This window comes from Coregonus lavaretus, assembly GCF_964263955.1.
Source record: "Coregonus lavaretus genome assembly, chromosome: 36".
Lineage (NCBI taxonomy): Eukaryota > Metazoa > Chordata > Actinopteri > Salmoniformes > Salmonidae > Coregonus > Coregonus lavaretus.
Genome location: NC_140023.1, coordinates 20,677,018 through 20,704,929, shown reverse-complemented (window position 1 = coordinate 20,704,929; position 27,912 = coordinate 20,677,018). Strand labels below are relative to the sequence as shown.

Genomic DNA, 27,912 nt, shown 5'->3' with positions numbered 1-27,912 from the left:
GTTCCTTTGACAAAGTCATTTCTGAAGATAATTATTTATTTCATGTGATTAGTGGTTAATTTACGTTTGTCCCTCATTTTAAGGTCAACCCTGTTACATGAACTGAACTATAATTTGAATATGGTGAAACTATTCCTTTTAAAATATTTTTTTCAAAAGAAACATTGAACATTCAAATCATAGTGTAAAAGAAGGTGAGTATTTTATGGTGTTTTGTGGTAGAAAACTGAGAGCGTCGAACATAACTATGTTACCCATAGTAGCTTGCATTCAGTTGCCCCTCCCTGCTACACAAGACATGCTTCCATTCCCCCTGTCACACGGGGCGCTATGGCTGATTTAAAATGAAGTCATCAATGGTCAACCTTGTGGCTTTTAATTGGCAATTTTCCTGTTACATTTTTCTTAATTTGACCTCTTTTTTTATGGGAAAAATGTTTTTTATATTAATTGGAACATGCGCTCTTTAAGACAGAATAGAAACATTTGGTGAAATAAAATGTTTTTCTTAACAGTATTACACTACCCAAAAGGACCTATTTTTGTGGAATGACCCAGGTAACACCTACAAGCTTTAATGTACAGATACACTTGCACACACACGTAACACATACAGCTACCCATTCTCTCCACACACGTGCAAGCACATGCACGTGCAAACTCAGAATCACACATTCTGTGGCACAGGCTTTATATTGACTACATGTACAGATTTACTTTAATAGTTCCATATTCTTAGACAATGATTTCTGTGTTTCTCTCTCTTTCTGTCTCACAGGGATATCAAACCAGACAACATCTTGTTAGATGAGCAAGGTGAGGATGCCTCTTCTTAGAGATGACTTTATCCTGTACTCATTAGATGTTTGCGACATGTGTGCATGTTTTACCTTTGTCACATACTTTATGTAGGCACGTGTAGGCCATTCGAGTGACATTGTTGTTAATGTGCGTGTGTACAGTATGTGTGATAGAGAAGGAGAGGGAACAAGAGAGAACGAGAGGGAGAGCGTGTGAAAGAGCGAGAGAGAAAAATATCACTATGTAAAATGAGCATCTGAGAAGGAAAATGGTCCAAGGTGACAGGTAGGACACACAGCCATGACTCTGCAGGATGTTACTGTAGGTATCACCACGGTAACGGGGTCAGCACTCATGCAGAAGAGCCAGAATGTGTGTCTCACACCCCACCATGCTTTGAAGACATGCAGAAAGAAGCTCAAGGACACACTAGTCCACTTCACTACTGTAGTCTATAGACAGCAGCTCTTACTGGATAATGCTCAGGCAGACTCTGCTTCAAGTCTTTTTTTTTTATATACAGTACCAGTCAAAGGTTTGGACACACCTACTCGTTAAATGGTTTTTCTTTATTTTTACTATTTTCTACGTTGTAGAATAATAGTGAAGACATTAAAACTATGAAATAACACATATGGAGTCATGTAGTAACCAAAAGTGTTAAACAAATCAAAATATATTTTATATTGAGATTCTTCAAAGTAGCCACCCTTTGCCTTGATGACAGCTTTGCACACTCTTGGGATTCTCTCAACCAGCTTCATGAGGTAGTCACCTGGAATATATTTCAATTAACAGGTGTGCCTTGTTAAAAGTTAATTTGTGGAATTTCTTTCCTTCTTAATGCATTTGAGCCAGTCAGTTGTGTTGTGACAAGGTAGTGGTGGTGTACAGAAGCTAGCCCTATTTGATAAAAGACCAAGTCCATATTATGGCAAGAACAGCTCAAATAAGCAAAGAGAAACGACAGTCCATCATTACTTTAAGACATGAAGGTCAGTCAATCTGGAAAAATTTCAAGAACTTTGAAAGTTTCTTCAAGTGCAGTCGCAAAAACCATCAAGCGCTATGATGAAACTGGCTCTCATGAGGACCGCCACAGGAAAGGAAGATCGAGTTACCTCTGCTGCAGAGGATAAGTTCAATAGAGTTAACTGCACATCAGATTGCAGCCCAAATAAATGCTTCACAGAGTTCATGTAACAGACACATCTCAACATCAACTGTTCAGAGGAGACTGCGTGAATCAGGCCTTCATGGTCGAATTGCTGCAAAGAAACCACTAATAAAGGACACCAATAAGAAGAAGAGACTTGCTTGGGCCAAGAAACATTCCAACCGCCGTGTCTTTGTGAGACGCAGAGTAGGTGAACGGATGATCTCCACATGTGTGGTTCCCACCGTGAAGCATGGAGGAGGAGGTGTGATGGTGTGGGGGTGCTTTGCTGATGACACTGCCAGGGATTTATTTAGAAGTCAAGGCACACTTAACCAGTATGGATACCACAGCATTCTGCAGCGATACGCCATCCCATCTGGTTTGGGCTTAGTGGGACTATAATTTGTTTTTCAACAGGACAATGACCCAAAAGACACCTCCAGGCTGTGTAAGGGCTATTTGACCAAGAAGGAGAGTGATGGAGTGCTGTATCAGATGACCTGGCCTCCACAATCACCCGACCTCAACCCAATTGAGATGGTTTTGGATAAGTTGGACCGCAGAGTGAAGGAAAAGCAGCCAACAAGTGCTCAGCATATGTGGGAACTCCTTCAAGACAGTTGGAAAAGCATTCCAGGTGAAGCTGATTGAGAGAATGCCAAGAGTGTGCAAAGCTGTCATCAAGGCAAAGGGTGGCTACTTTGTAGAATTTCAAATATTCCATATGTGTTATTTAATAGTTTTGATGTCTTCACTATTATTCTACAATGTAGAAAATAGTAAAAATAAAGAAAAACCCTTAAATGAGTAGGTGTGTCCAAACATTTGACTGCTACTGTATATATTTTTTTATGGACATTGACAGGCAGAAGGTAGAGAGGGAGACGGATACAGTGCCTTGCAAAAGTATTCAGCCCCCTTGGCGTTTCTCCTATTTTGTTCCATTACAACCTGTAATTTAAATAGATTTTTATATGGATTTAATGTAATGGAAAATAGTCAAAATTGGTGAAGTGAAATACAAAAAAAACTTGTTTCAAGAAATTCAAATAAATAAATAACGGAAAAGTGGTGCATGCAGATGTATTCACCCCCTTTGCTATGAAGCCCCTAAATAAGATCTGGTGCAACCAATTACCTTCAGAAGTCACATAATTAGTTAGATTGCACACAGGTGGACTTTATTTAAGTGTCACATGATCTGTCACATGATCTCAGTATATATACTTGCAACGCCAGGGTTGTGGGTTCGATTCCCACTGGGGGGCAGTATGAAAAATGTATGCACTCACTAACTGTAAGTCGCTCTGGATAAGAGCGTCTGCTAAATGACTCAAATGTAAATATACACCTGTTCTGAAAGGCCCCAGAGTCTGCAACACCACTAAGCAAGGGGCACCACCAAGCAAGCGGCACCATGAAGAACAAGGATCTCTCCAAACAGGTCAGGAACAAAGTTGTGGAGAAGTATAGATCAGGGTTGGGTTATAAAAAAATATCAGAAACTTTGAACATCCCACGGAGCACCATTAAATCCATCATTAAAAAATGGAAAGAATATGGCACCACTACAAACCTGCAAAGAGAGTGCCGCCCACCAATACTCACGGACCAGGCAAAGACGGCATTAATCAGAGAGGCAACAAAGAGACCAAAGATAACCCTGAAGGAGCTGCAAAGCTCCACAGCGGAGATTGGAGTATCTGTCCATAGGACCACTTTAAGCCGTACACTCCACAGAGCTGGGCTTTACGGAAAAGTGGCCAGAAAAAAGCCATTGCTTGAAGAAAAAAATAAGCTAACAGGTTTGGTGTTCGCCAAAAGGCATGTGGCAGACTCCCCAAACATATGGAAGAAGGTACTCTGGTCAGATGAGACTAGAATTGAGCTTTTTGGGCATCAAGGAAAACGCTATGTCTGGCGCAAACCCAACACCTCTCATCACCCCGAGAACACCATCCCCACAGTGAAGCATGGTGGTGGCAGCATCATGTTGTGGGGATGTTTTTCATCGGCAGGGACTGGGAAACTGGTCATAATTGAAGGAATGATGTATGGCGATAAATACAGGGAAATTCTTGAGGGAAACCAGTTTCAGTCTTCCAGAGATTTGAGGCTGGGACGGAGGTTCACCTTCCAGCAGGACAATGACCCTAAGCATACTGCTAAAGCAACACTTGAGTGGTTTAAGGGGAAACATTTAAATGTCTTGGAATGGCCTAGTCAAAGCCCAGACCTCAATCCAATTGAGAATCTGTGGTATGACTTAAAGATTGCTGTACACCAGCAGAACCCATCCAACTTGAAGGAGCTGGAGCAGTTTTGCCTTGAAGAATGGGCAAAAATCCCAGTGGCTAGATGTGCCAAGCTTATAGAGACATACCCCAAGAAACTTGCAGCTGTAATTGCTGTAAAAGGTGGCTCTATAAAGTATTGACTTTGGGGGGTGGTGAATAGTTATGCACGCTCAAGTTTTCTGTTTTTTTGTCTTATTTCTTGTTTGCTTCACAAGAAAAAATATTTTGCATCTTCAAAGTGGTAGGCATATTGTGTAAATGAAATAATACAAACCCCCAAAAATCCATTGTAATTCCAGGTTGTAAGGCAACAAAATAGGAAAAATGTCATAACCCTGTCGCCAGCGGGTATATGTGGTCTGCAGTCGGCAGCGCTACCACTAGACCAGATTCCGGCAAACAAATGTCTTGTTGACACACCTGAATCATGGTTTAACTAAACTATTTGTGTTTTTTTTTTTTGTTTATCAGTTAGTTAGTCAGACAGAACTAATTTGATTTAGGCTACGTCAGGCAATATAGATAGTAAACCTACTCAAGTTCAGACAAAAATAGATACCGTAGCTTTAAGTTTATTTTGGATAGTTTTGTTAGAGAAAGAAACATGTTTTTGGGAGTTTTATGGATGTCGTGTTACAGTATATTTGAGTTTGGTTCTAAGGATTGCTATCGTCACAGGCCACGCCCACCTGACAGACTTCAACGTTGCTACAATAATAAAGGATGGAGAGAGGGCCACGGCCTTAGCTGGAACCAAGCCCTACATGGGTAAGACTTTTATACCTGTTATTCCTTCAGCCCTTGGAAACCCTTATCACTAGCCTGGACCCAGATCTGTTTATGCTGTCTTGCCAACTCCTATGGTCATTGTCACGACTATGACAAGACAGATCTGGGACCGTATCTCTAACATACTGTGTAAATATCCATCAGTGTGCTATGGTCTTGTGTGGGTGTAGCCTAGCTGACTGACTCTGTCTGTGTTGTATCTCCTCCAGCCCCAGAGATATTCCAGTCCTTTGTGAGCGGGGGTGTGGGTTATGCCTTTGAGGTGGACTGGTGGTCACTAGGCGTGACGGTTTTTGAGGTGCTGCGTGGATGGGTAAGGAAAGGGTTTATGGGAAGTGGGGCTGTTCTTGAGTTATGACAACTGAAGCTTACTGTATGTGGTTGATACTCACCTCTTTCCATCTCTCACTGTCTGTCTATGCTTTCTTCTCTCTCTCTCTCACACCCCCCTCCATCTATCTCTCTCTCACCCCCCTCCATCTCTCTCTGCCTCTCTCTCTCACCCCTTTCTCCCTCTCTTCCCTCCTTCTCCCTCTCTACCCCTTCCCTCTCCCTCTCACCCGCTCTCTCTCTCTCGCCCTCTGTCAGAGGCCCTATGAGATCCATGCCAGTAACTCAGTGGAGTCTTTAATGCAGCTCTTCAGTACAGTCAGTGTGCAATACAACTCCACCTGGCCCAAGGATCTGGTCCATCTCATGAGGAAGGTGAGTGGGGAGGGGAGGGGAAGGGTAAGGGGGAAGGAAAGAGATGAGTGGAGGGGATTTGATTTTTGATTTATTAGAATCCCTGTTAGCCGACGCCAATAGATACAGCTAGTCTTACTGGGGTCCGAGAAGAGCTGAGAGCAGAGGAAAGGACAGTAAAGGGGATGAGAGGAGAGGAGATGAGGGGCAGAAGTGGAGAGATGGGCTGCTGTGGAGGGTAGAATTGTCAGGGGAAAGTCTACAGTGGAGTAGAGAGTCGAGTCAGTGGTCAGAAGACATTGGGAGGCTAAGCATAATTGGGGTGTAGAGGCTCACAGCAATAGTTGAGGTGAAAGTGGATGGAGGGAGAGTTGCCTGAGGCCAGAGGGGAACAGAGGGAGAGATTTAGAGATATAAGGTCAAGGAGGAGAGACAAATGGAGTGGCAGGGAGTCAGAGTAGTGAGGGACTACTCTCTACTCTGCTCGTCTGCTCCAGTCAGAGTCAACGAGGCTCCAGAGCAATGGCATTTGTATCTTCCGCTCGGCTGCTGATCGATTACCAAGTCTGAACTCCACCTAGACGGACCTAACCAGCCCTCTGGGAGAAATGACTCGTCTGATATTATAGATAGTGGGAAAGTCTGGAGAGAGACGGTTGCCGTGGCAACAGAACCACATCCCAAAATCATTTCTCCTAGGTTTATGTTAAGCTGTCCCAGGGCGAAACCAAACAGCTGTTCCATTTCAAATAATCGTTTCGATGTCTCACATATGGGGATTCACTCTAGAAGATTCACTAACTGAAGAACCAATCACAGCGTCTGTTGGAGACAGTGTCTGTTGGAGAAGCTCTCCTCAGCACGACTAGATCACTCTCTCCTACTGAACTGTTCTCAGGCGAACCGTGAGGTTAAAGATGTAGAACGTAGGACCTCGGCTCCTGTCGATAGTGTTGAGTACTGACCGAAAGGAAAGTTTTGCTTAGAGTAGATTTTATTTTCTACTCCTCAGTCTCCTGTGGTAGCTAGCATCACAAGCAAGCCCCCGGTAGTTGAGCCGTCACTGGCCAACGACCTCAAGCCCAGTGCTGCGTCACAGACCGACACTTCTCTTCCTTGGAAGACAAAGCGCTTTTCCACCTCCATCTTCCAGAAGTTTTACATGTCTGCTGCACATTCATTACGGACGTTGAACGTAATGTCCCTCCAGGCCGATTTGCTGCTGGAGATGGGCAATCTCTTAGCCACTGATACTGCCAACCAGGACTTATGGGAGGAGACTCAACCTCCGGGCCTCCAGAGGCGGTGGGCACGCCATGAGCCTTGCGGTGGTGGGGGAGAGAGCCTTGTGGCTCAACTTGTCCAGCCTCTCGGACAAGGAAAAGGCAGATTTCCTTAACGCTCCTGTAGCGCCAAAGGAACTGTTTAGGCCTTCTGTCGCCGCCATGCGGCAGAAGTGCGAACTTCAGAAGAAGGAAGGTGAAGCCTTCAACTTCTGCTTGCCCCTTAGACTTGGGCACTGTGGCAACCAGGTCTGCCCCTCCACGAGTGAAAGCTTCACGGCAGGGAGAGGGCAACACACTGGTACCAGGGTTTTTCCGCAATGCAAAACCCCCAGCGATGCAGCAGGCTGTGAACCCACAGTTCGGCTCTCCTTACAGAGGCCGACAGTGGGGGAAGTGGTCCTTCGCTGCTACCGCATCAAGGTCCTGTCCACCTGATTCCCCTGGGAAGAAGGGGCATCCGACCTAGGGCTACGTTCCCAGCGGTAGAGAGGGGCAGCTAACAGATCACTCCATGTTCTGGCCTGCCCCGAAGTGCACCCGGCTCCACAGCTCTCCCCTCAGCGCTTTCACAAGCAGCCGAGGCAAGAAGACAAATGATCAGTCAACCCATTCTGGACCTACGGGTCCTCAACAGCTATCTGAGAAAGTACACATTCTGTATTCTTACACTCAAAGTGCTGTCTCGCTCTATTCGTTGAGGCAACGTTTGTCGACCTGCAGGACACTTATTTTCACATAAGTATTCTGCCAGCACACAGGAAGTTTCTCAAGTTTGCCTTTCAAGGATCATGCTGTTAATATCTCGCTGTCCCCTTCGGGCTAGCACTAGCTCCACGAACGTTCAGCAAGTGTATGGAGGCGGCCCCAACACAGGAGCAAGCGGTATTAGACATTACTTCCCTTGTAACACATCTCATCGAGTTATGGTTCAAGATCTTGCTCCGGCCAAACGCTACGCCACGCCCACTGACATTTGTTTCTTCTCCGCAATGAGTCTGAATCTGAGTACCTCCAAGACGATTTCCAGAACGGAAAAACGTTTTAATTGTTCTGATTGGTCCTAGAAACCAATAGGTTGGGCCAGAGCCAGAAAATTCGTAATTGGCTTTGCTACTCTGATTGGTTAGAGATGATTAAATCACTGATTACTTTGTTTTGTACAACACCCCTCATTTTGACGTCACCACAAACAACTTCAATAATGGCAGTATCAGACTGAAGTATGTAGCGAACGATAGAACAGTGGATTTATTCAGTTTAAGTCGTCAGGCAAGGATTCTCTCTCTTATCGGGCTACACTATTGGACGACCACATCACGTCGTTCCGATAGTGCCTCTCCCTGTTCAACAGGGGGCACTCGGTCACGCTCAAAACGTGCCTCTGAGTGCTGGGGTTGATGGCGTCCACCATCTCAGTTGTACCGCTAGGACTACTGAGAATAGGAGACTTTCAGTGTTGGGTATCTGCCCATCGCCTGTGTCCACGACGGCACCTCAATCGAAAGATAACGGTGACCATGAACTGTCTCTTGGCTCTCTGTCACTGGAAGAGCCCCTCGATCTTCATTTCAGGCACTCCCCTAGGGTAGTGTCATCAAGGAAGGTGGTGACAGGGTGGGGTGCAGTTCACGAGGGAAGAGCAATAAACGGTTTTTGGTCCCCGCAGCTCCATCACGCTCATATAAATTATTTCAAACTGCTGACAGTGTTTCATTCATTGATACACTTTCTACCCTTCCTTCGAAATTGTCAAATCATGGTCAGGACAGACAATTCGACTGTGGTGGCACTCGCTATCTACATTTACACATTACTCACATCTTCTCATTACGCGCGACTTATTTCCTGGGCGTACTGAATGTAGGAGCGGACTTGTTGTCCAGAGGGAAGCCCCTTCATGGGGATTGGAGACCCCATCCCCAGGTGGTGAACCAGATCTGGGAGAGACACGGTCTAGCCACTGTAGATCTCTTCGCATCGCACAAAGACACACACTGTCCGTTGTTCCTTGTGATAGCAGGAGATGGACCACTGGGGTTGGACCCACTGGCACATCCTTGGCCAAGGGTGATGCTTTATGCTTTTCCTCCTCTATGCTTGATACTCCCCACTCTGGACAGAGTGAGGGAACAAGGCTTCTCTCTCATCTTGGTAGCCACTCGAATGCCAGGGAAGCTCTGGCTAGCGGAGATTACTCTCCTGCTTTACGACGAGCCCTGGCAGCTACCGTTAGGATATTTTGACCCAAAGCGAACAGAGATGTTTTCCACCCTCACCCAGAAACCATGGCGCTATGGGCCTGGCCTGTGAGAGGATGCGACAGGCTTGCCAATCGGAGTCATTGAGACTATCCAGAGTTCAAGGGCCCCTTCTACACGCTCATTGTATGGAAACAAGTTGTGCATTTATGAGAAGTGGTGTGACCGAAAACAGATAATTCCTTAACGATGCTCAGTACGCAAGGTTTTATGCTTTCTGCAGGACATTTTGGACAGAGTGAAGGCATTTTCCACTGTTAAGGTCTATTTAACCGATATCTCAGCCTTTCATATAGGCTTGGACAATAACACAGTAGGGAAACACCCTCTGTTATGTCGTTTTATGAAGGGAGCGCGTCGCTTATGCCCAAGCCTTTATCCCCATCTTGGGACCTGTCTATTGCGCTTGAGGCAATTCCGCAGCAGCCTTTTGAGCCGCTGGACAGCTTTACTGATTGACCTTACATCCGGAAAGCAAGTGAGTGACCTGCACGATCTGTCAGTCCACCATTCATGCCTTCAGTTTGCCCCGGTGTTATCCAAGGTAACATTGTTACCCATCCCCGCCTTTACGCCTAAGGTCAGCAGCGATTACTATTGTCTCTCCTTAGAGCTTATGGCTTTCCAGCCGCCGCCCTTCACTTCTACGGAAGAAGAGCGTCTCCACCGTTTATGTCCAGTGGTTGCTTTACGCATCTACTTGGATAGAACGAGAGCATGGCGAAAGAGTGACCAACTCTTCGGGTGGGCCCCGCTCTCGTCAACGGCAATCCCATTGGACAGTGGAGGCTATTGTATTGACTTATAGCAAGGGTTTGCAGTCAGGGTTGGGGAGTAACTGATTACAAGAAAACGTAACTGTAATCAGTTATGTTACAAGCAAAAATATTGTAATCAGATTAAAGATACTTTTGAAAAACGAGATGATTACTTCTTGGATACTTTTAAATTCAAGATACATTATGACACCTTTCTGATTTCTCAATGACATTCAATTCAGCATTGGAAAAGGCTCAAATTTAAGTTTGTTCCACCTGAGCGAGTCTGACCACAAGTCAGAGACCGCTTTGATGACACACCAAATGCGTTTGATGGATGCTTTTTGTCTTCTTCAAATGCCTGTTAAGGGGAAAGTAATCCAAAAGTAACTGAAAGTAATCAGTCTTTCTTACTGAGTTTGGGTAATCTAAATGTTTACTGATTACAATTTTGGACAGGTACTGTAACTAGTAACTGAAATGAATTACATTTAGAAAGTAACCTACCCAACCCTGTTTACAGCCCCGGGAGGGCATCAGGGCTCATTCCACCAGAGGTATGGTTACCTCTTGGGCACTGTTCAAATGCATCTCTTTGCAAGAGATTTACGATGCAGTATGTTGGGCCACCCCACATACGTTTGAGGTTTTACAGACTGGATGTCACTGCACCTTTGTTGGCGCATACTGTCCTCAGTGTCAGAGCCTCTGAGGGGTGATGCTATTGGGACTACTCTGGCTTTGGAGAGCATGTCTGCGATACAGGAGTTGGCCATATCCCCAAATGTGAGACATCGAAACGATTATTTGAATTAGAACTTAGTTACTTGTGTAACCCTGGTTTTGTGATAATGTGAGGTGAGATGTCTCACTGAATTTCCCTGGTTGCAAGAGCGCAAGGAACAGAGGCATGCATGAGAATGACCAGAGGCGGGGCGAGTTGCGCCTTATAAGGCGGGGAGGGGCTCACCTCTTTGCCACTTTACCTGTCTGTCTCCAACAGATGCTGTGATTGGTTCTTCAGTTAGTGAATCTGCTAGAGGACGAATCCCCATATGTGAGATATCTCACTCATATTATCATAGAACCAGTGTTACGTAAATACCCTAGATTTCCCTTCATTGTAGAGACAACACTATTGATACAAGTCAATTGTATGAAGTTTCTCCACTGACAATGATCTCAATCCTTCTCTAATTCCATTTATGCTAATCGGGGTGGCGTCTTTATTTTGGATTGATAAGGCACCTAAGCCCTGTACTGTATGACTGTGGCTGATTTTAAGAGTGCCCCCTAATGTCGATACTACCTAGACTATTGGATCTGATTTTAACATTCAACCTGTTTTGTCACAAGCCATGAGGTTTTTCAATTCAATTCAAGGTGACTTTATTAATCCCTGCGAGGAAATTAGAAAGCAATGTAGTGGATACTGTAGAGGTGATAGTGTTTGAGTCTTAAATGGAACTAAATTATGTACAGTATAATCTGTGTGTGTGTACGTGCGTTCACATGTCTGTGTGTGTCTCCCAGCTGCTGACGGTGAACCCAGAGCATCGTTTCTCCAGCCTGTCTCACATGCAGACGGCTCCCTACCTCTCTGACATCAACTGGGACGCTGTGTACGAGAAGAAGATAGAGGCAGGGTTTGTTCCTAACGTAAGTATGGACCACACATTTATCATGTGGGAGCATAAAATGCAGTGTGCTGCGTTTTCACCTTTTATGGACCATAAACACCGATTCACACTTCACACATACAGTATATAAGATGAACTACATTATCTCATCTTGTTAATTTATTCAGACATATAAACATACACATGTAGTCTTATACATAACCTAGTCTCTCACACTTGTTACATTCTGTGAAATGTCCATATTTGCTTCGCTGTTATTATTATTATTATTATTATTATTATTATTATTATTTATCCTGCTACTTTCTCCTAATCCCTGCCTATATGTACATATCTAGCTCAATACTCCAGTATCCCTGCACATTGTAAATGTGGTACTGGCACTGACCTAGTATATTCATGGGCTGCACGTTGCGTCACAATATTGTTTTGAACATTCGTTTTTGGACTGATGTTCAACTGAGCATTCTACTCAATGCATCCTGATTGGGCGTTGATGAAGATTTGGTCTGAAGTGCATTACTGTGGCAAATAATTAATAGGAAAACCTTTTGTCATCATTTTGATGTCGCCAGATTGACTTTAGATGCATTATAACGTTAGCTAGCTAGCTAAGATTGAGGGTAGACCTCCAGATTTTAGCTAGCTAACATTAGCTTTGCTAGCTAATTTTGATTAAACTTTGCTCGCTAATGACAACATTGCCATCCGTCTAAAGTAAATTTGACAACATGATGATGATGACAAAGTTGTTTCCTACTAAATATGTGCCTACTTTAGCAATGGCATCGTTTTCCCAAGCCCCTATAGTGTAATTTTGACTAAACAGTAATTAGCCCTGGTTCTACCTTTGAGCATTAATATGGCTGTAGTGTCTGTAGAACGTTGATAACAATGGCAACGACGCGACCGAGTGACAGCGGTGCAATCATGAATAGCTTCCTCTCTTATTTCTTGTGTTTTTTGTATTTATTTGTATTTTCTTATTAGTTATACTTTTTTTGTATTGAATACTGCACTGTTGGCTAAGGCTTGCAAGTTAAGCATTTCACTGCACTTGTGCATGTGACAAATAAATACATATAAAAAAACTATAATAAGTCCATATTTATTGCTTCACAGTTTATTCATGCATGGTTTTGTGTTTGTGGTGTTTGCGTGTGTGTGCGTGCATATGTGTGTGTATGTGCGTGTCTGTATTAGTGTATATAGTTATTCAGTAGTGTACTGTGTGTCTTGGTTCCACAGAAGGGCCGTCTGCATTGCGACCCCACCTTTGAGCTGGAGGAGATGATACTAGAATCTCGTCCCCTCCACAAGAAGAAGAAGAGACTGGCCAAGAACAGGTCACGGGAAGCCAGCAAGGATTCCCAGTCTGTGAGTGTCACATCAACCAGTCACTACTGACTGTACCTGGATCATGTTAATCAGAATCACTTTATTCGCCAAGTACATTTACACATACCCAGAATTTGACTTAGTGAATAGGTGCTGCCAGCAATAGACAATGTACAAACAGAATACAGACCCAAGTCAGCCAAACGGAAGAAGACATGGAGGGACTACCTGAATTTGTCCAATAAGAAATGTTCTCCTTTGCCCAAAAAAACAACCCTGTTAAATAGTGCTTTAGCCATGAGGCATAGGACAGTGTGGCAGATCTTGGTTTACACAGAGGGCAGGGAGGGCATTCTGTAGCCTCCTCTTCCCCAGTTGTTATTTTTCTCCCTTCATTTCATGAATATCATAAATCTCTGTCTTAAAGGCCGGTTATTTTCTTGCATGATTACAGTATTATAAGAAATCCCCCTTATTATCTGTGATTGCGCCCATTATTTACCATGGATTTTAAACAATCCATATTTATGAGCTGTGCCAGGTTTTCATCAGCCAAGCCCCTCATTACGAGCACCACATTATTAAAGTCGACCTTCAGTGTTATCAAGAGTGATCTCAGGGCGCTGTAAAAGCAGTAAAGCTTGTATCTTCTAACAATAGCCCCCATCTTACTCCGGGCCTGAGTAGTCTTCTAGTGTGTGAGGGGGCTCAGTTATTACCTAGATTATTAAATTATGAAGCCATCAGTGGGGATGTCATGCCTCCAAGTGCTTTCGGAAATATGAGCTTCTATTTTTGTCCTGTGCCAAACATCCAATTTGAGGGAAAGCACACAAACAAATCACTGGGCGTGATTTGAAGGAGGGAAGAAGGGGGTGTTTGTAATCTTTCAGGTCTCACTGGTGATTGATTGAGGTGAGATTGATCTCGTACTTCATCGTTGTCGACCTTTGTGGGTGATGATGATAATGGCTATTCTCTTTCCTTCACTGCCCTCAGGAGAACGACTACCTACAGGAGTGCCTTGAAGTCGTGCAGTCAGAGTTCATGATCTTCAACCGCGAGAAGTAAGATCACTAACCAAACCCTTCGCCTGGGAGACAAATCAAAACATATTCATGTTAAACCATTGAGGAACACTTAAAAAAAAAAAAGTGGTATGCATAAGGCTGACATACCACCTGCGTAAGGACTATACGACACCTGATATACACGTGAATAGATATTTATGAATGTTTGTTTCAGCTGACCCAAGCATTGTTAGCTCTATAATAATATACTAAGATTATATAAACGCGGAACCAATTACTGAACCTGGAAGACCACTACAAAACATATTAATGTTACATCATTCTTAGCTCTATAGTGCCTTCAGAAAGTATTCACACCCCTTTATACACCTTGTTTTGTTACAGCCTGAATTTAAAATAGATTAAATCGAGATTTTGTCACTGATCTACACACAATATCCCATAATGTCAAAGTGGAATTTTGTTTGTAGAACATTTTAGAAATGAATAACAAATGTAAAGCTGAAATGTCAATAAGTATTCAACCCCTTTGTTGTGGCAAGCCTTAAGTTCAGGAGTAAACATGTGCTTAACAAATCACATAATAAGTTGCATGGACTCATTCCATGTTCAATAATAGTTGTTAACATAGTTTTTTTTATAACTACCGCATCTATGTACCCCACAATTATCTGTAAGGTCCCTCAACCGAGTATTGAATTTCAAGCACAGATTCAACCACAAAGACCAGGGAGGTATTTCAGTGCCTCACAAAGAAGGGCACCGATTTGTAGATGTGTACAGATTTTAAAAAGCAGATGTTGAATATCCCTTCGAGCATGGTGAAGTTATTAATTACACTTTGGGTGTATTGATACACCATCCAGTCACCGGAGAGGAACTCAGTTGCCGGAGAGGAAGGAAACTCCTCAGGGATTTCACCATGAGGCCAATGATGATTTTAAACAGTTACAAGGTTTAGTGGTTGTGATATGAGATCTGAGGATGGATCAACAACATTGTAATTACTCCACAATACGAACCTAAATGACAGAGTGAAAGGAAGGAGCCTGACAGAATAAAAAATATTCCAAAATATGCATCCTGTTTGCAACAAGGCACTAAAGTAATACTTTGAAAAATGTGGCAAAGAAATTCACTTTTCTTGTCCTGAATACAAAGCGTTGTGTTTGGGGCAAATCCAACACAACACATTACTGAGTACCACTCTTCATATTTTCAAGCATGGTGGTGGCTGCATCATGTTATGGGTATGCTTGTCATCAGCAAGGACTAGAGAGTTTTTTTTTTAGGATAAAAAGAAAAGGAATACAGCTATAAGCACAGGCAAAATCCTACAGGAAAACCTGGTTTAGTCTGCTTTCCAGCAGACACTGGGAGACAAATCCACCTTTCAGTAGGACAATAACTTAAAATACAAAGCCCAATCCACACTGGAGTTGCTTACCAAAACGACATCGAATAGCAATGATCATCAATCAACTTGACAGAGCTTGAAGAATAAAAAAATAAAAAATGGACAAATATTGTACAATCCAGGTGTGCAAAGCTCTTAGAGACTTACCCAAAAAGACTCACAGCTGTAATCGCAGCCAAAGGTGCTCCTACAAAGTATTGACTCAGGGGGTGTGAATATTTATGTAAATGAGGTATTTCTGTATTTCCTTTCCAATACATTTGTAAAAAAAAAAAAAAAAAAAAACATGTTTTCACTTTGTCATTCTAAGGCAGGGGTGAGCAAACCTTTTTGCTCAAGGGCCACATTGAGTTTTTGAAACCAATTGAAGGGCCACATACTATATGTGTGACAAAACATGTGAAGCCTTTATTCATTTTCACATTGACACGCAACTACTAGTGTACTGTAGGTGTACATATGCTTGCAGAACAATTCTACCCTTGTACCATCTCTACCCTTGTTTTTGGTGAACACATTTTTCACAACATTTTTACAAAATTTGTATAATTTATAACATCACAGACACAGTCAAACACACACACACAGATCCTGCATCTCTACCCTTGTAAAGTACAATAAAACTTACAGTCACAGTATGCAAACTTAAAAATAGATATATGTTATATGTCTGGAGACATGCATAATGGAACAGCAGATGTGTAAAAAAAAACTATTCTAACATTTGAGTGAAACATATGGTAAGAGCATCTGTTTCATTTGGAATGGTCTGTTTTTGAAAGCATATTAAGGAACAATTCTCATCTCCATTGTGAGCCATATTTACAGTTATCCAATCACCTCAACCCAAATCTGACTGATTTAGTTATTACCTGTATCCAAGTGCATTGCTGGATAATTCTAACTGCATAACCATCACCATGAAAAATCATAATCCCTGCCTACCTCAGTCACGGTTATTCAAGTCTTAATGTGAACAATGGGTCTGGTCACCTCTCTTGGCGAGGGCATCAACGTCTGGTGTCATCTTTGATGTAGAGATTCTCAGAACAGCTGACAAGTGGTAATTTGTTAAATTTGACCTGTGACGGGATTTGTTGTAATTCATGACTGAGAACGTTTGTTCACACACATATGTGGACCCGAATAAAACAAGCATCCTTTGGGCGTGCTTTTTAATGTTTGGAAACTTTGTTTCATTCAGTGAGCCATAGACCTGGTCTATTGTTGCTGTTTTGTACTTCTCCTTCAAAGCACTGTCACATTGGATGTCGATGAGCTCCAATTGTGTGTCTGGTGGTGCTTTCTCACTGTTGAAAGACAGGGGGCATGATACAAGCTCCAGCTCAGTCTCAATATTGGTGAAGTCTGAGAAGCGGCGGGAAAACATGCAGGTTGGTCAAAGTGCTACTGTATGTCTCAGTGCGGCACTGCGATGTGGGCGCGTTCAGTGCGGCCAGCGTCAGAAAATGAGCGAGAGACCGGCTGCTCATTTGTCTGGAGAACAACATAAGTTTGGCCTTGAATGCTTTCACGTTGGAATACAGTTAATGTACAAAAATACAATTTCCCTGCAGTTTCACATTTAGATCGTTCAGACGCCGCAATATGTCCACACCGAAAGCAAAGTCTCCCAGCCAGTCTGTGTCTTTCAACTCGGAGAAGTCGTCAGCTTTACCAACCGTATCAAGGAACATACCTATCTCCCCTCTCAGTTCCCACACAAGGGGGGACAATTGTAATTGCCGCTAACCTTAGCAGCCTTGGAAAACTGTAGGCACGAATGGTGAACTGACAGTGCGTATAGCTCACTCACTCGCTTTGCGGATGTAAGGGTGACCAGTAAAGAGGTCTTAAAGGAGAGATATTTCAACTATATGGTTTCCTGCGGCTCAAAAGGCTATGAAATCCTCAAGCACAATAGACAAATCCCATGATGGGAGTAAAAGCTTGGGAACTGGACGTAAGTAAGGCGCCCCCTTAATAAAATGACATAACATGGGGTGTTTTCCCACAATGTTCTAGTTGAAGGCTATATGACAGGCTGAGATAGCGGCTAGATAGACCTTAAGAGTGGATAAAGCCTTCCCTCTGTCCAAAAGGTCCTGCAAAAAGCATAAAAACTTGGAAACAGAGCATTGGTAAGGAATGATCTGTTTTTGGTCAAACCACTTCTCAAAAACCCACAACTTATTTCCATACAGTGAGCATGTAGAAGGGCCCCTAGCACTCTGGATAGTCTCAATGACTCCTAGAAGCAGGCCTGTCACATCCAGATTTAACCTCAAACAGGCCAGGCCCAGAGGACCATGGCATCCAGGTGAGGGTGGAAAATCTAAGGCTCGTCGTACAACAGGATAATGATCTCCGCTATCCAGAGTTTGCCTTGCCATCGAGGGGCTACTGAGATATGGGATAAGCATTCTTCCCTCACTCTAGCCAGAATGAGGGGAGGAAAAGCTTAAAGCAACACCCTCGGCCAAGGGTGTGCCAGCGCGTCCACCCCCAGTGGTGTGTCTCCTGCTAGTGCGAAGAACAACGGGCAGTGCACGTTTTCTTGCAATGCGAAGAGATCTACGGATGCTTGACCATAATACAGATGGAAGTCTGTCATCCTCAGTAGTCCTGAGATGGTGGATGCCATCAACCCCAGCACTCGGAGGCACGCCTTGAACATGACAGAGCGCCCACTGTGGAACAGGGAGGGGCACAGCCGGAATGACCCGATGAGAGTGTTGCCTGATAAGAGAGCGAATCCAACATTACGCCTAGGTATTCTATTCTCTGTGTTGGCACCAAACGTAACTTTATCTGATTGATCTTGAACTCTAGTTCGGAGAGGTAGGTTACAAGGGAAGTTGTGTCTCTTACCGCTTGTTCCCGGGATGGGGAGCAAAGCAGGTAATCGTAGGTGGAGAGTCTCAGCCCCTTGTTTCTCAGGGGTGTGACGGCTGCCTCTACACACTTGCTGAACGTTCGGGGAGCTAGCGCTAGCCCGAATGGGACAGCAAGGTATTCGTAGGCTGTGCCTTGAAAAGCAAACCTCAGAAACCTCCTGTGTGCTGGCAGGATGATTATGTGGAAATAAGCATCCTGCAGGTCGACTGAGGTGAACCAATCGCCTTGACGAATAGAGCGAGACAGCACATTGACTGTAAGCATACAGGAAGTACTGAGAGTAGAAGCTGAGGTGGTTCTCTGGCTCAGGTATCGTCCTGATACCCCCTTTGCTTAATAGAGAGGAGATGTCCTGCTCTAGTATGCGTGCCGAGTTGCCAGTCGATACTGATTCAAAAATTCTGTTGAAAACAGGTGGTCTCAGACCGAACTGCAGTCTGTACCCCTTTGTAACTGTAGACCAGAAGGGTTTTAGGAGCACAGATGTGCTTCTCCCCCAGTGGGGGGTCTGTGCGCCACCCGAGAGATGGCAGGTCAGAACACAGGGTGAACTGTTGGCTGCCCCTCTCTGCCGCATGCGGTGTACCCCTGGATCGGGCCCCCATTTTTCCCTACAGGGGAACCAAATGGGTGGGACTTTGATCTGGCTGCAGTGAAGGACCGTTTTCCCAACTGTCGCACCCAAACTGTGGGATCGATGCCCAATACGTCACTCGGGGCTTCCTGTGGAAAGCCCTGTTGCCAGCGAATTGCCTTCTCCCTGCCACGAAGCCTTGGTTTGTGGAGGGGTAGGCCGGGTAGCCACAATTCTCCGGTCTAGGAGGCAGGCAGAAGTTTAAGGCTTCGCCCTCCTTCTTTAGAAGTATGCACTTCTGCCACATGGCGGTGACAGCCGGCCCAACAGTTCCTTCGGCAGCTTTCTCCTTGTCTGCCAGGCTAGACAAGTTGAGCCACAAGGCTCTCTCCCCTACCACTCCAGCCTTGAATGGCGCTCCTGGAGGCTCGGAGGTTGAGGTCTGTGATGACACAGATCTAATCCCAAAGGTCTGGTTTAGGCTTGCCAATAGCTAGGAGATTATGCATCTCTAGCATGAAATCACCCTGTTAAGCCAGTAGTAGGGACTTAAAGTTTAATGCTGTACAGAACGTGTGGGCCTAGATGGCGAGGGTCGAGAGGTCATACCCTCGCCATCGTCTTCGTCGATGACGAGGTCCAATTCCCCCTCCTCCTTGGCCAAACCCTGGAAAAGTGGGTGAATGCCCTCGGGATAGCCATCCATGACGTCCTCCCATGAGGGCTGGGTCTGTGAGGCAGTCTCCCCGCTCATGTTCGGTGTTGGAGACGAACCACATTGGGCTGCTCTGCGCACTCTCCGTCTGAGGGTGTTAGCAGCAAAAAACCTACAATGGATGCATAACCAGTGGTCATCGAAAGCTGTTCCGCGTGTTCGAGACCCAGGCAGATGGGTATGGTTTCTCTGCATATGGTTGCCCCGCAAAGGCACGGGTGTGCCGGTGATGAAGCAGGGGCCGGGGCCTTGCTCAGTACCCCATGGGCTGAGCTAGTAGGCTCCATGGCTACAAAAACAGCTAATCCAAGAACAAAGTGAAAAGTAACTAGCGTTTGCCACATGGGCTAGTAGCCTAGCTAGTTAGCACTAGCTGGAGTAGCTAATCATTTAACAATGTCAACGTAGCTAGTGTTCGCCAAGTTAGCCAAAGGAAGCGAGGCCTTGTTGGTCTTCAACTAATAAAAGCGTGGCTCTTGACTGATAAGCAGAGAAGCTAGGACGGTTGGTCTAGTCAACGTGGCAAGGAAGTGGGTTGAACTAAACGAGAGAGCGAGCTAGTAATTCTACCCTTCCAGGTAGAGAAATTAGTCCGTAGGATAGCTAGCCTTGAGACGAGCTAGCCAGGTTAGCTAAGCCTTGCAGCTAAGCTAGCCAAGTCTCAGCAGCTAGCCGTGTGACTTTAGCTACAACAAGAGATGAGGGAAGAAAAGCGGTGAAGCAGATTCTTACCTTAAGCAAAAATCATTTCGGTAAAGTCACCGAACACAAAATACGAGAGCTGAAAACCCTGCGTTCAGCATCGTAACCTTGACGGCACACCTGTGAATAGTTAAACAGGAAAACGGATCAAGTCGTGCTGAGGAGAGCTATATATAACTCTTCTGTGAATAAGAGAGGTGAGAATGATCAGAGGGTGGGCGAGTGGCTCTTTAGTATGAGGGGAGCAACTCCCTCATTCGCCACTCGACCTGTCTGTCTCCAACAGACGTGTAAATTGGGTTCTTCGAGCTCCTTAGAGATTCTGGTGAATCCCACTAGTGAGATATTGAAAATCATAATTAAAACAGAACCCCTTATTCACATTAAAACCATTGTTAGCTCTATGATAAGATTATATAAGTAATAACCATTATTTGCATGGTCATTTCTCCATGTTATCTATCCCTTACAGAACAGTGATGCAATATGTGGTCATCATATCAAGGGTTAAAAGGTGGTCGAATGAATCAGCCTCATAATAGTTTTCGGTTTCTCCCCATCATTTAAGTTTTAGGGCGAATAACTGTTTATATTCTGCATCCTTGCTGACCAGGTAGCTTCCAGTGACACTGACATCCGTCTATTAGTGCTGAGTGATTAACCCATTTTTAATTAAAACTTTCATATTAAACAACTTATTCACTGACGTTGGTTCAATTACATGAATTCCATTTAGTTTGCTTTTCTTGTGAGCCCAACACACTAATTCTCTAGAGAGAAATCAAATCATTAATGAGAGAAATCAAGTCAAGAACTATGTGGGACGCTGGGCTGAAGAGAGATGTGGTTTTCATTAAGCGAATATTCAACCTAGTTCAGCGCAGAAACGTGGTAATTAACTACAATGAACATAATCCATTGCGCCTGTTCTTTCTGTCTCGGACAGAGACAGATACACTTTTATGCCTGCTACTTTAGGTTAGATACACACAGACCGCATAGACCGCATGAGAGAGGAATATACAGTACACAACACAATAATGAGAGGGATAGAGACAATTAGTGAAAGTATGCCTTATCTATTTTGAAGAACTAGTAAAATTATTTGGTCAGACGGCTCTGCAGCATACTTAGCCAGGGTAGCCTAGCTAAATAGGATGAGTAAAGACAGTACGGTATGGGGAGCACTGAGATAACATTAGATGGTCTGGTTGGCTGGCTGCTACTGCCTGACCCGAGATGAGATTATGACTTTAAGAAATGCCAAGCAGCACAGTATACACAACTGAAATATAGTATTATTTCATAGTAATTTCCTATTTTTGTATTGATGTCTAGTCAATGTGGACCTGACAGACAATGGAACATTTTCAATGTTTTGGCAATTGAATGTTCACTATTTTTGGCTTTAGAATTTCAATTTAAAAAAAAAATTAATTTAGTTCTGGGTTTTTTGTGAGCTCAATGTGACGTTTCTCTAGAGATAAATCAGTTCAAGCCTGAACTGTACGATGTAGTAGGGAGTTGTAGTTTTCAACAGGCCAGTATCCTACATAGTTTAGTGCAGAAAACATGGTAATTAACTACAATGACCATAATCCATTGTGCGCCTACTTTTCTGGTCTGTGTGGGGCAGACATAGAGAGAAGAATGTGCAATCAAGAAGGAGAGAGAGCAGTTCTTTCATGAGGTATCTCTACCTGAAAATACATGATCTAAGTGATTGATAGTTGGTATTCAGCAGTCAGGGTGGCAGGTAGCTTAGTGGTTAAGAGCGTTGTGCCAGTAACCGAAAGGTCGCAGGTTCTAATCCCTGAGCCGACTAGGTGAAAATTCTGTCGATGTGCCCTTGAGCAAGGCACTTAACCCTAATTGCTCCTGTAAATCGCTCTGGATAAGAGCGTCTGCTAAAATGACTAAATAAAATAAAATAAAAGTATGCCTTATTTACTTTGAAGAACTACCAACATAGTGATTTTGTCAGACAGCATAGGCTGCAGCTCTATAGAGATGATATGATGACTTGAAATTAAACAAAAAATAATAATAATATGCCATTTAGCAGATGTAATAACACAAGTGAAATATTTTATTTAAGCAAAGTAATGTGAATAAATGATGGTTAATAAGTGAAAAGCAGTTATGGGTCACTACCATCATGGGACTTGTATTCATTGTTTTATTCTGTGTTGTTACAGCATTCAACCCACATAATGCATAGTACATTTCATGTTTTAAAAAATTATTGAGACCGAAATTGAAAACCGTGATTCTTTTATAATAATCGAACAGAAACCGAACCCTCCTCAAAAAGCACTAATCGCTCAGCACTACCCTCTATGCAATTCATATAGAAATTATGTATTATCTCGACTTAATAATGGCTGTATAGAGCTATAGCTGTTTTATGACCCAATATTGTTTCCGTAATGTTGTGTTTACATCAATAGATCCTACGCTCATCATTGGTAAACAGGACTAAAGCTCATATTTCATGGAATATGGGACTGCTCTGCGATCATGAGGGAGAGAATATTGGTTCATCTCTGATCTAAATTAATACCTCATTCATTATTTACCAGTGTCTGACAGAGAGTATATCACAGTCCTTAGACTCCCACTATGTATTTTAATCACAAATGAGCTTTTCTCTCTGTCCTGTGTGTGTGTGTGTGTGTGTGTGTGTGTGTGTGTGTGTGTGTGTGTGTGTGTGTGTGTGTGTGTGTGTGTGTGTGTGTGTGTGCGTGCATCTGTCTCTCAGGTTGAAAAAGAGTCAGGAGGAGGGTGCAGAGGGAGGGGAGTGTGAAGGTGCTGCCGTGGGGGGTGATGATGGTGATGGAGACGGCTCCGGGGAGGCTGAGGGAGGCACAGAGGATGAGGATCCCGAACCCGAACCTGAGTCCTCCTCCAAACTGAGCATGTGCGGCTCGGTCTGCTCCTCTCCTGGCAGCTGCTAGCACCACACCGCCACCTGGTGGTCTCACAGGCTGCTGTGTGTGTGCGTGTGTAACCATGCCTATAGATACTTTAACCTCTCCTATGTAGCCATGATGACTGGGTGAACAGGATCGCACAGCAGAACAACAACGCACAGCAGGACACAAAATGGCTCCCCTATTTCTTCTTCTGTAGCATCCATCGTTAAGGCATGAATGGGACTGCAGGTTCCAGAGCGGTCCTGCCCTCCGCGCCCTAGAGTAAACGCTAACTATCTTCTATGCAACGTACAGTATAGCATGAAAGTAAGGTATCATTACGAGAGGGGATAACAAGCAGCAGAAGCCACAAGCACAGTATATGAGCCTGATGACATACAGAGAAATAGGAGACAGGTTTAAGAGTGTACGAGATTTCTTTAGCAGAGCCTCTCCGCTCTTTCAGCCTCGGGTAGATGTAGCTCCCTCTGCAAACTCACATGCTAAATTATTCAAATAGAGTTAGGCACTCTTAGCTTTCTTTGCCTGTGTAGCTCATGCAATCCCTCTCATACTCTGTGCACCCTATTCGGAACTACAATATTACTGTTGTTGGGTTACCTTCCCCCAAATGCCTTTCATTTCAATTATAATATATAATTGTTAAAGTATCACAATGCCAATATACAGTGTAGTGCACATAGAAATATAATTGCTATTATATTACTATGTTCTATGGGATTCTATTTCTAAGGTATTGCAGTGGATAGAGACTTTAAGATGTTAATGCTGTTTCAAGTTGCAGAGAGTGAGCCTTATAAGCATATAATACTGTATGGGCCATTAAGGATAAGGAGGTTTTGCAAGTGTAAATAAACCACTAGTTCAATCCAATACTGTAAAACCACTTTAAATGGTGTTGATTGTTAATCAATAGCCATTCATCACACGTAATTATATCTACATTATGCATCAGCATGCCAGTTTGATATTCCTACAGGGATTACGCTCCTCCACCAAATCCTTTTCCCCTACAGTGTTAGATTTTCAAAGGCCCTAAGTACAACTGTGGTGTAAGTGAAGGTTTCCCTCACCATCGATCTCTGTGACTGTTGCCAAGATGCTGTTCTTCTCACACTGTTCCATTGTGGGCTACATGCTCGTACTGCTTTAGTGCTTATCTGTTCAACATAAACATTGTCACTAACAGGGGATCAGACCATAGAAATATAATTATATTGAATGTACCCATGAGGGTGCAGTCAAATTGTCGTGGTCTGAGGGGCTTCCCCCTTTCTAGTCATTCTATTTCTATGGATCAGAAATGATTAACTTCTTTTGAATAGCTACAAAACAATCTTGTGGTTGAACATTATCCCTTAATAGACAACAATAACTATTACCTAGTGGAATTTGACAATTGTCTCTCAAATATGATTGTCTCGATCACTACATATAGAAAATTATCATTGGGCAGTATTTTAAGTTGTTTAGTTGAAACAGTCACCTAGTAGAGACAGTGGTATATTTAAGGTGGTGCCATTTACTCTCAGCATGGACATCTGGGAACATGTAGCATAGTCCACCTTAAAACCCTAAGGCCTAACAAAGTAACACGTGTAAATAGACTAGCCTAACTCTCCACAGTTTTATGTGGGACTGCTTACTAAACTAACATACATGTTACTAAATTAAGAGTTGTATGAAGCCAAACCTTCATACACTGTTGTACTGATCTTATTTCCAAGTGTGCAGGCACAACTTGTAGGCAGATATGCCAAAGCTTTTCTACCATTTGCATTGCCATTTCTAAGGAACTTTGAGTGTGCGAATGTATGTTTCCTCTCTGTTGTGCATAGAACCACTGTTCCTTCTGGAAGTGAAAATACTATCATTTGTATACAACCATTTATTGTGATTATAGATAAAGGAATGTTTTTTGGGAGAAATAAAATAGTCTTTAATTATATGAAAAAAAATGAAGATGCCTCTTAAAAAGAGGTGAGGTGGAAAAATGCACAGATTTCCTATCAAAATAAGCGCATTAACTACACCGATAGCGTCTCGAACCCTGCATGTACCTCTATTCAAGGTTTGAATCTGATTTTGTAGGAGTCCCAAACGCTAGGGTTTGCGTGGCTTACAGTATGTGCACGTGCAAGCTTCAGCCATAGAGATGGATAGAGATCTCTACTTGGAAATAATCTGTTTTTGCATGGACATTGCCATTGAGGGCTTCCACAATTTTAAAGTAGTCAAGTGGGCGGGGATTCCTATGGGTTGGGAGCATTCAGCTAATAATCAGAGCGTTTGCTTCTTCAAATTTGGTTACCTGGTTTGTAAATGGCTTTAAGCTGGATCACTGCCATTAGTGGCCACAATAAATAAATGACACACAAGATTTGGTTCAGGACTCCTGCACTGCAGGTGGTGGTAAATCACCAATATAAGCTGTATGCATTTTCCAAACACAAAATAAGAAGAAATTTGACCACTTCAATGGCGCTGCCCATGCTCTCATTTTTTACCTTTATTTAACTAGGCAAGTCAGTTAAGAACAAATTCTTATTTACAATGACGGCCTACACCGGCCAAACCCGGACGACGCTGGGCCAATTGTGCGCCGCCCTATGGGACTCCCAATCACGGCCGGTTGTGATACAGCCTGGAATTGAACCAGGGGGTCTGTAGTGACGCCTCAAGCACTGAGATGCAGTGCCTTAGACCGCTGCAAAATGGGACAGATACGAAGATGAGTTGTCTAACTAAGTCTATGGCAGTAGCACACCTTGACTTTCGCCTGTGTTCTGATGATTGACAGAGGCCTTGTCCAATGAGTGAAGCCCTGCCCTGATTGCCTGTCTATGTGATGTCTAGGTTTGCTAAAAACAAGATTTAAGACCTCCTACAACTGTACAAATAATTTATTCCCAGTGTTATATGGATGGCATGATATTTTAGATTATATGCAGTAACTTCTGACATCCTGTAGATTGTCTTAAGAATATGTTCAAGTGCACAGGCTTTTCCTTCCTTAAATGGATGATTTAATAAGTCAGTAATTATGCTCTTCTATGCTCCAATGTGGGTAAGTTTGAGTTTTATGTGCTTTGTTATGTATATGGAAAGGTATTATGCCAAGGGTTTGGGGCAGTGTGTAAGTATGCCCTTAGATGGTCTTATCTATGTGAAAAGTCTTAAATGGCTGTTAAATAACACACACACACACACACACACACACACATATATATATATATATATATATATATATATATATATATATATATATATATATATATATATACACACATACAGTGCATTCGGAAAGTATTCAGACCGCTTCCCTTTTTCCATATTTTGTTACTTTACAGCCTTATTCTAAAATGGATTAAATAAAACATTTTCCTCATCAATCTACACACATTACCCCATAATGACAAAGCGAAAACAGGTTTTAAAAAATGTTTGCAAATGTATTAAAAATTAAAAACAGAAATACATTATTTACATAAGTATTCAGACCGTTTGCTATGAGACTCGAAATTGAGCTCAGGTGCATCCTGTTTTCATTGGTTCCTTGAGATGTTTCTACAACTTGATTGGAGTCCACCTGTGGTAAATTAAATTGATTGGACATGATTTGGAAAGGCACACACCTGTTTATATAACGTCCCACAGTTGACAGTGCATGTCAGAGCAAAAACCAAGCCATGAGGTCGAAGGAATTGTCCGTAGAGCTCCGAGACAGGATTGTGTCGAGGCACAGATCTGGGGAAGGGTACCAAAACATTTCTGCAGCATTGAAGGTCCCCAAGAACACAGTGGCCTCCATCATTCTTAAATGGAAGATGTATGGAACCACCAAGACTTCCTAGGGCAGGCCGCCCGGCCAAACTCAGCAATCGGGGGTGAAGGGCCTTGGGTCAGGGAGGTGACCAAGAACCCGATGGTCACTCTGACAGAGCTCCAGAGTTCCTCTGTGGAGATGGGAGAACCTTCCAGAAGGACAACCATCTCTGCAGCACTCCACCAATCAGGCCTTTATGGTAGAGTGGCCATACAGAAGCCACTCCTCAGTAAAAGGCACATGACAGCCCGCTTGGAGTTGGCTAAATGGCACCTAAAGGACTCTGACCATGAGAAACAAGATTCTCTGGTCTGATGAAACCAAGAATGAACTCTTTGGTCTGAATGCCAAGCTTCACGTCTGGAGGAAACCTGGCACCATCCCTATCATGCTGTGGGGATGTTTTTCAGCGGCAGGGACTGGGAGACTAGTCATGGTTGAGGGAAAGATGAACGGAGCAAAGTACAGAGAGATCCTTGATGAACACCTGCTCTAGAGCGCTCAGGACCTCAGACAGGGGCGAAGGTACACCTTCCAACAGGACAACGCCCCTAAGCACACAGCCAAGACAACGCAGGAGTGGCTTTGGGACAAGTCTCTGAATGTCCTTGAGTGGCCCAGCCAGAGCCCGGACTTGAACCCGATCGAACATCTCTGGAGAGACCTGAAAATAACTGTGCAGCGACGCTCCCCATCCAACCTGACAGAGCTTGAGAGGATCTGCAGAGAAGAATGGGAGAAACTCTCCCCAAATACAGGTGTGCCAAGCTTGTATTGTCATATCCAAGAAGACTCGAGGCTGT

The 27,912-nt window shown here is 43.6% G+C and overlaps 1 protein-coding gene across 1 annotated transcript in view; it reads left to right on the top strand.

Moving 5' to 3' along the window:
• LOC311110597 (serine/threonine-protein kinase 32C-like) overlaps nucleotides 1–23,304 on the top strand; it is a gene marked incomplete at both ends in the record, with an annotated part of 166,378 nt that extends 143,074 nt beyond the window's left edge. The window contains 8 exons of the mRNA XM_084153116.1: nucleotides 779–816; nucleotides 4,936–5,025; nucleotides 5,256–5,359; nucleotides 5,635–5,751; nucleotides 11,566–11,691; nucleotides 12,921–13,049; nucleotides 14,010–14,077; nucleotides 23,109–23,304. Coding sequence (XP_084009242.1) covers nucleotides 779–816; nucleotides 4,936–5,025; nucleotides 5,256–5,359; nucleotides 5,635–5,751; nucleotides 11,566–11,691; nucleotides 12,921–13,049; nucleotides 14,010–14,077; nucleotides 23,109–23,304 — 868 coding nt within the window. The remainder of the gene's footprint in view (nucleotides 1–778; nucleotides 817–4,935; nucleotides 5,026–5,255; nucleotides 5,360–5,634; nucleotides 5,752–11,565; nucleotides 11,692–12,920; nucleotides 13,050–14,009; nucleotides 14,078–23,108) is intronic.
• Nucleotides 23,305–27,912: the final 4,608 nt, after the last annotated feature.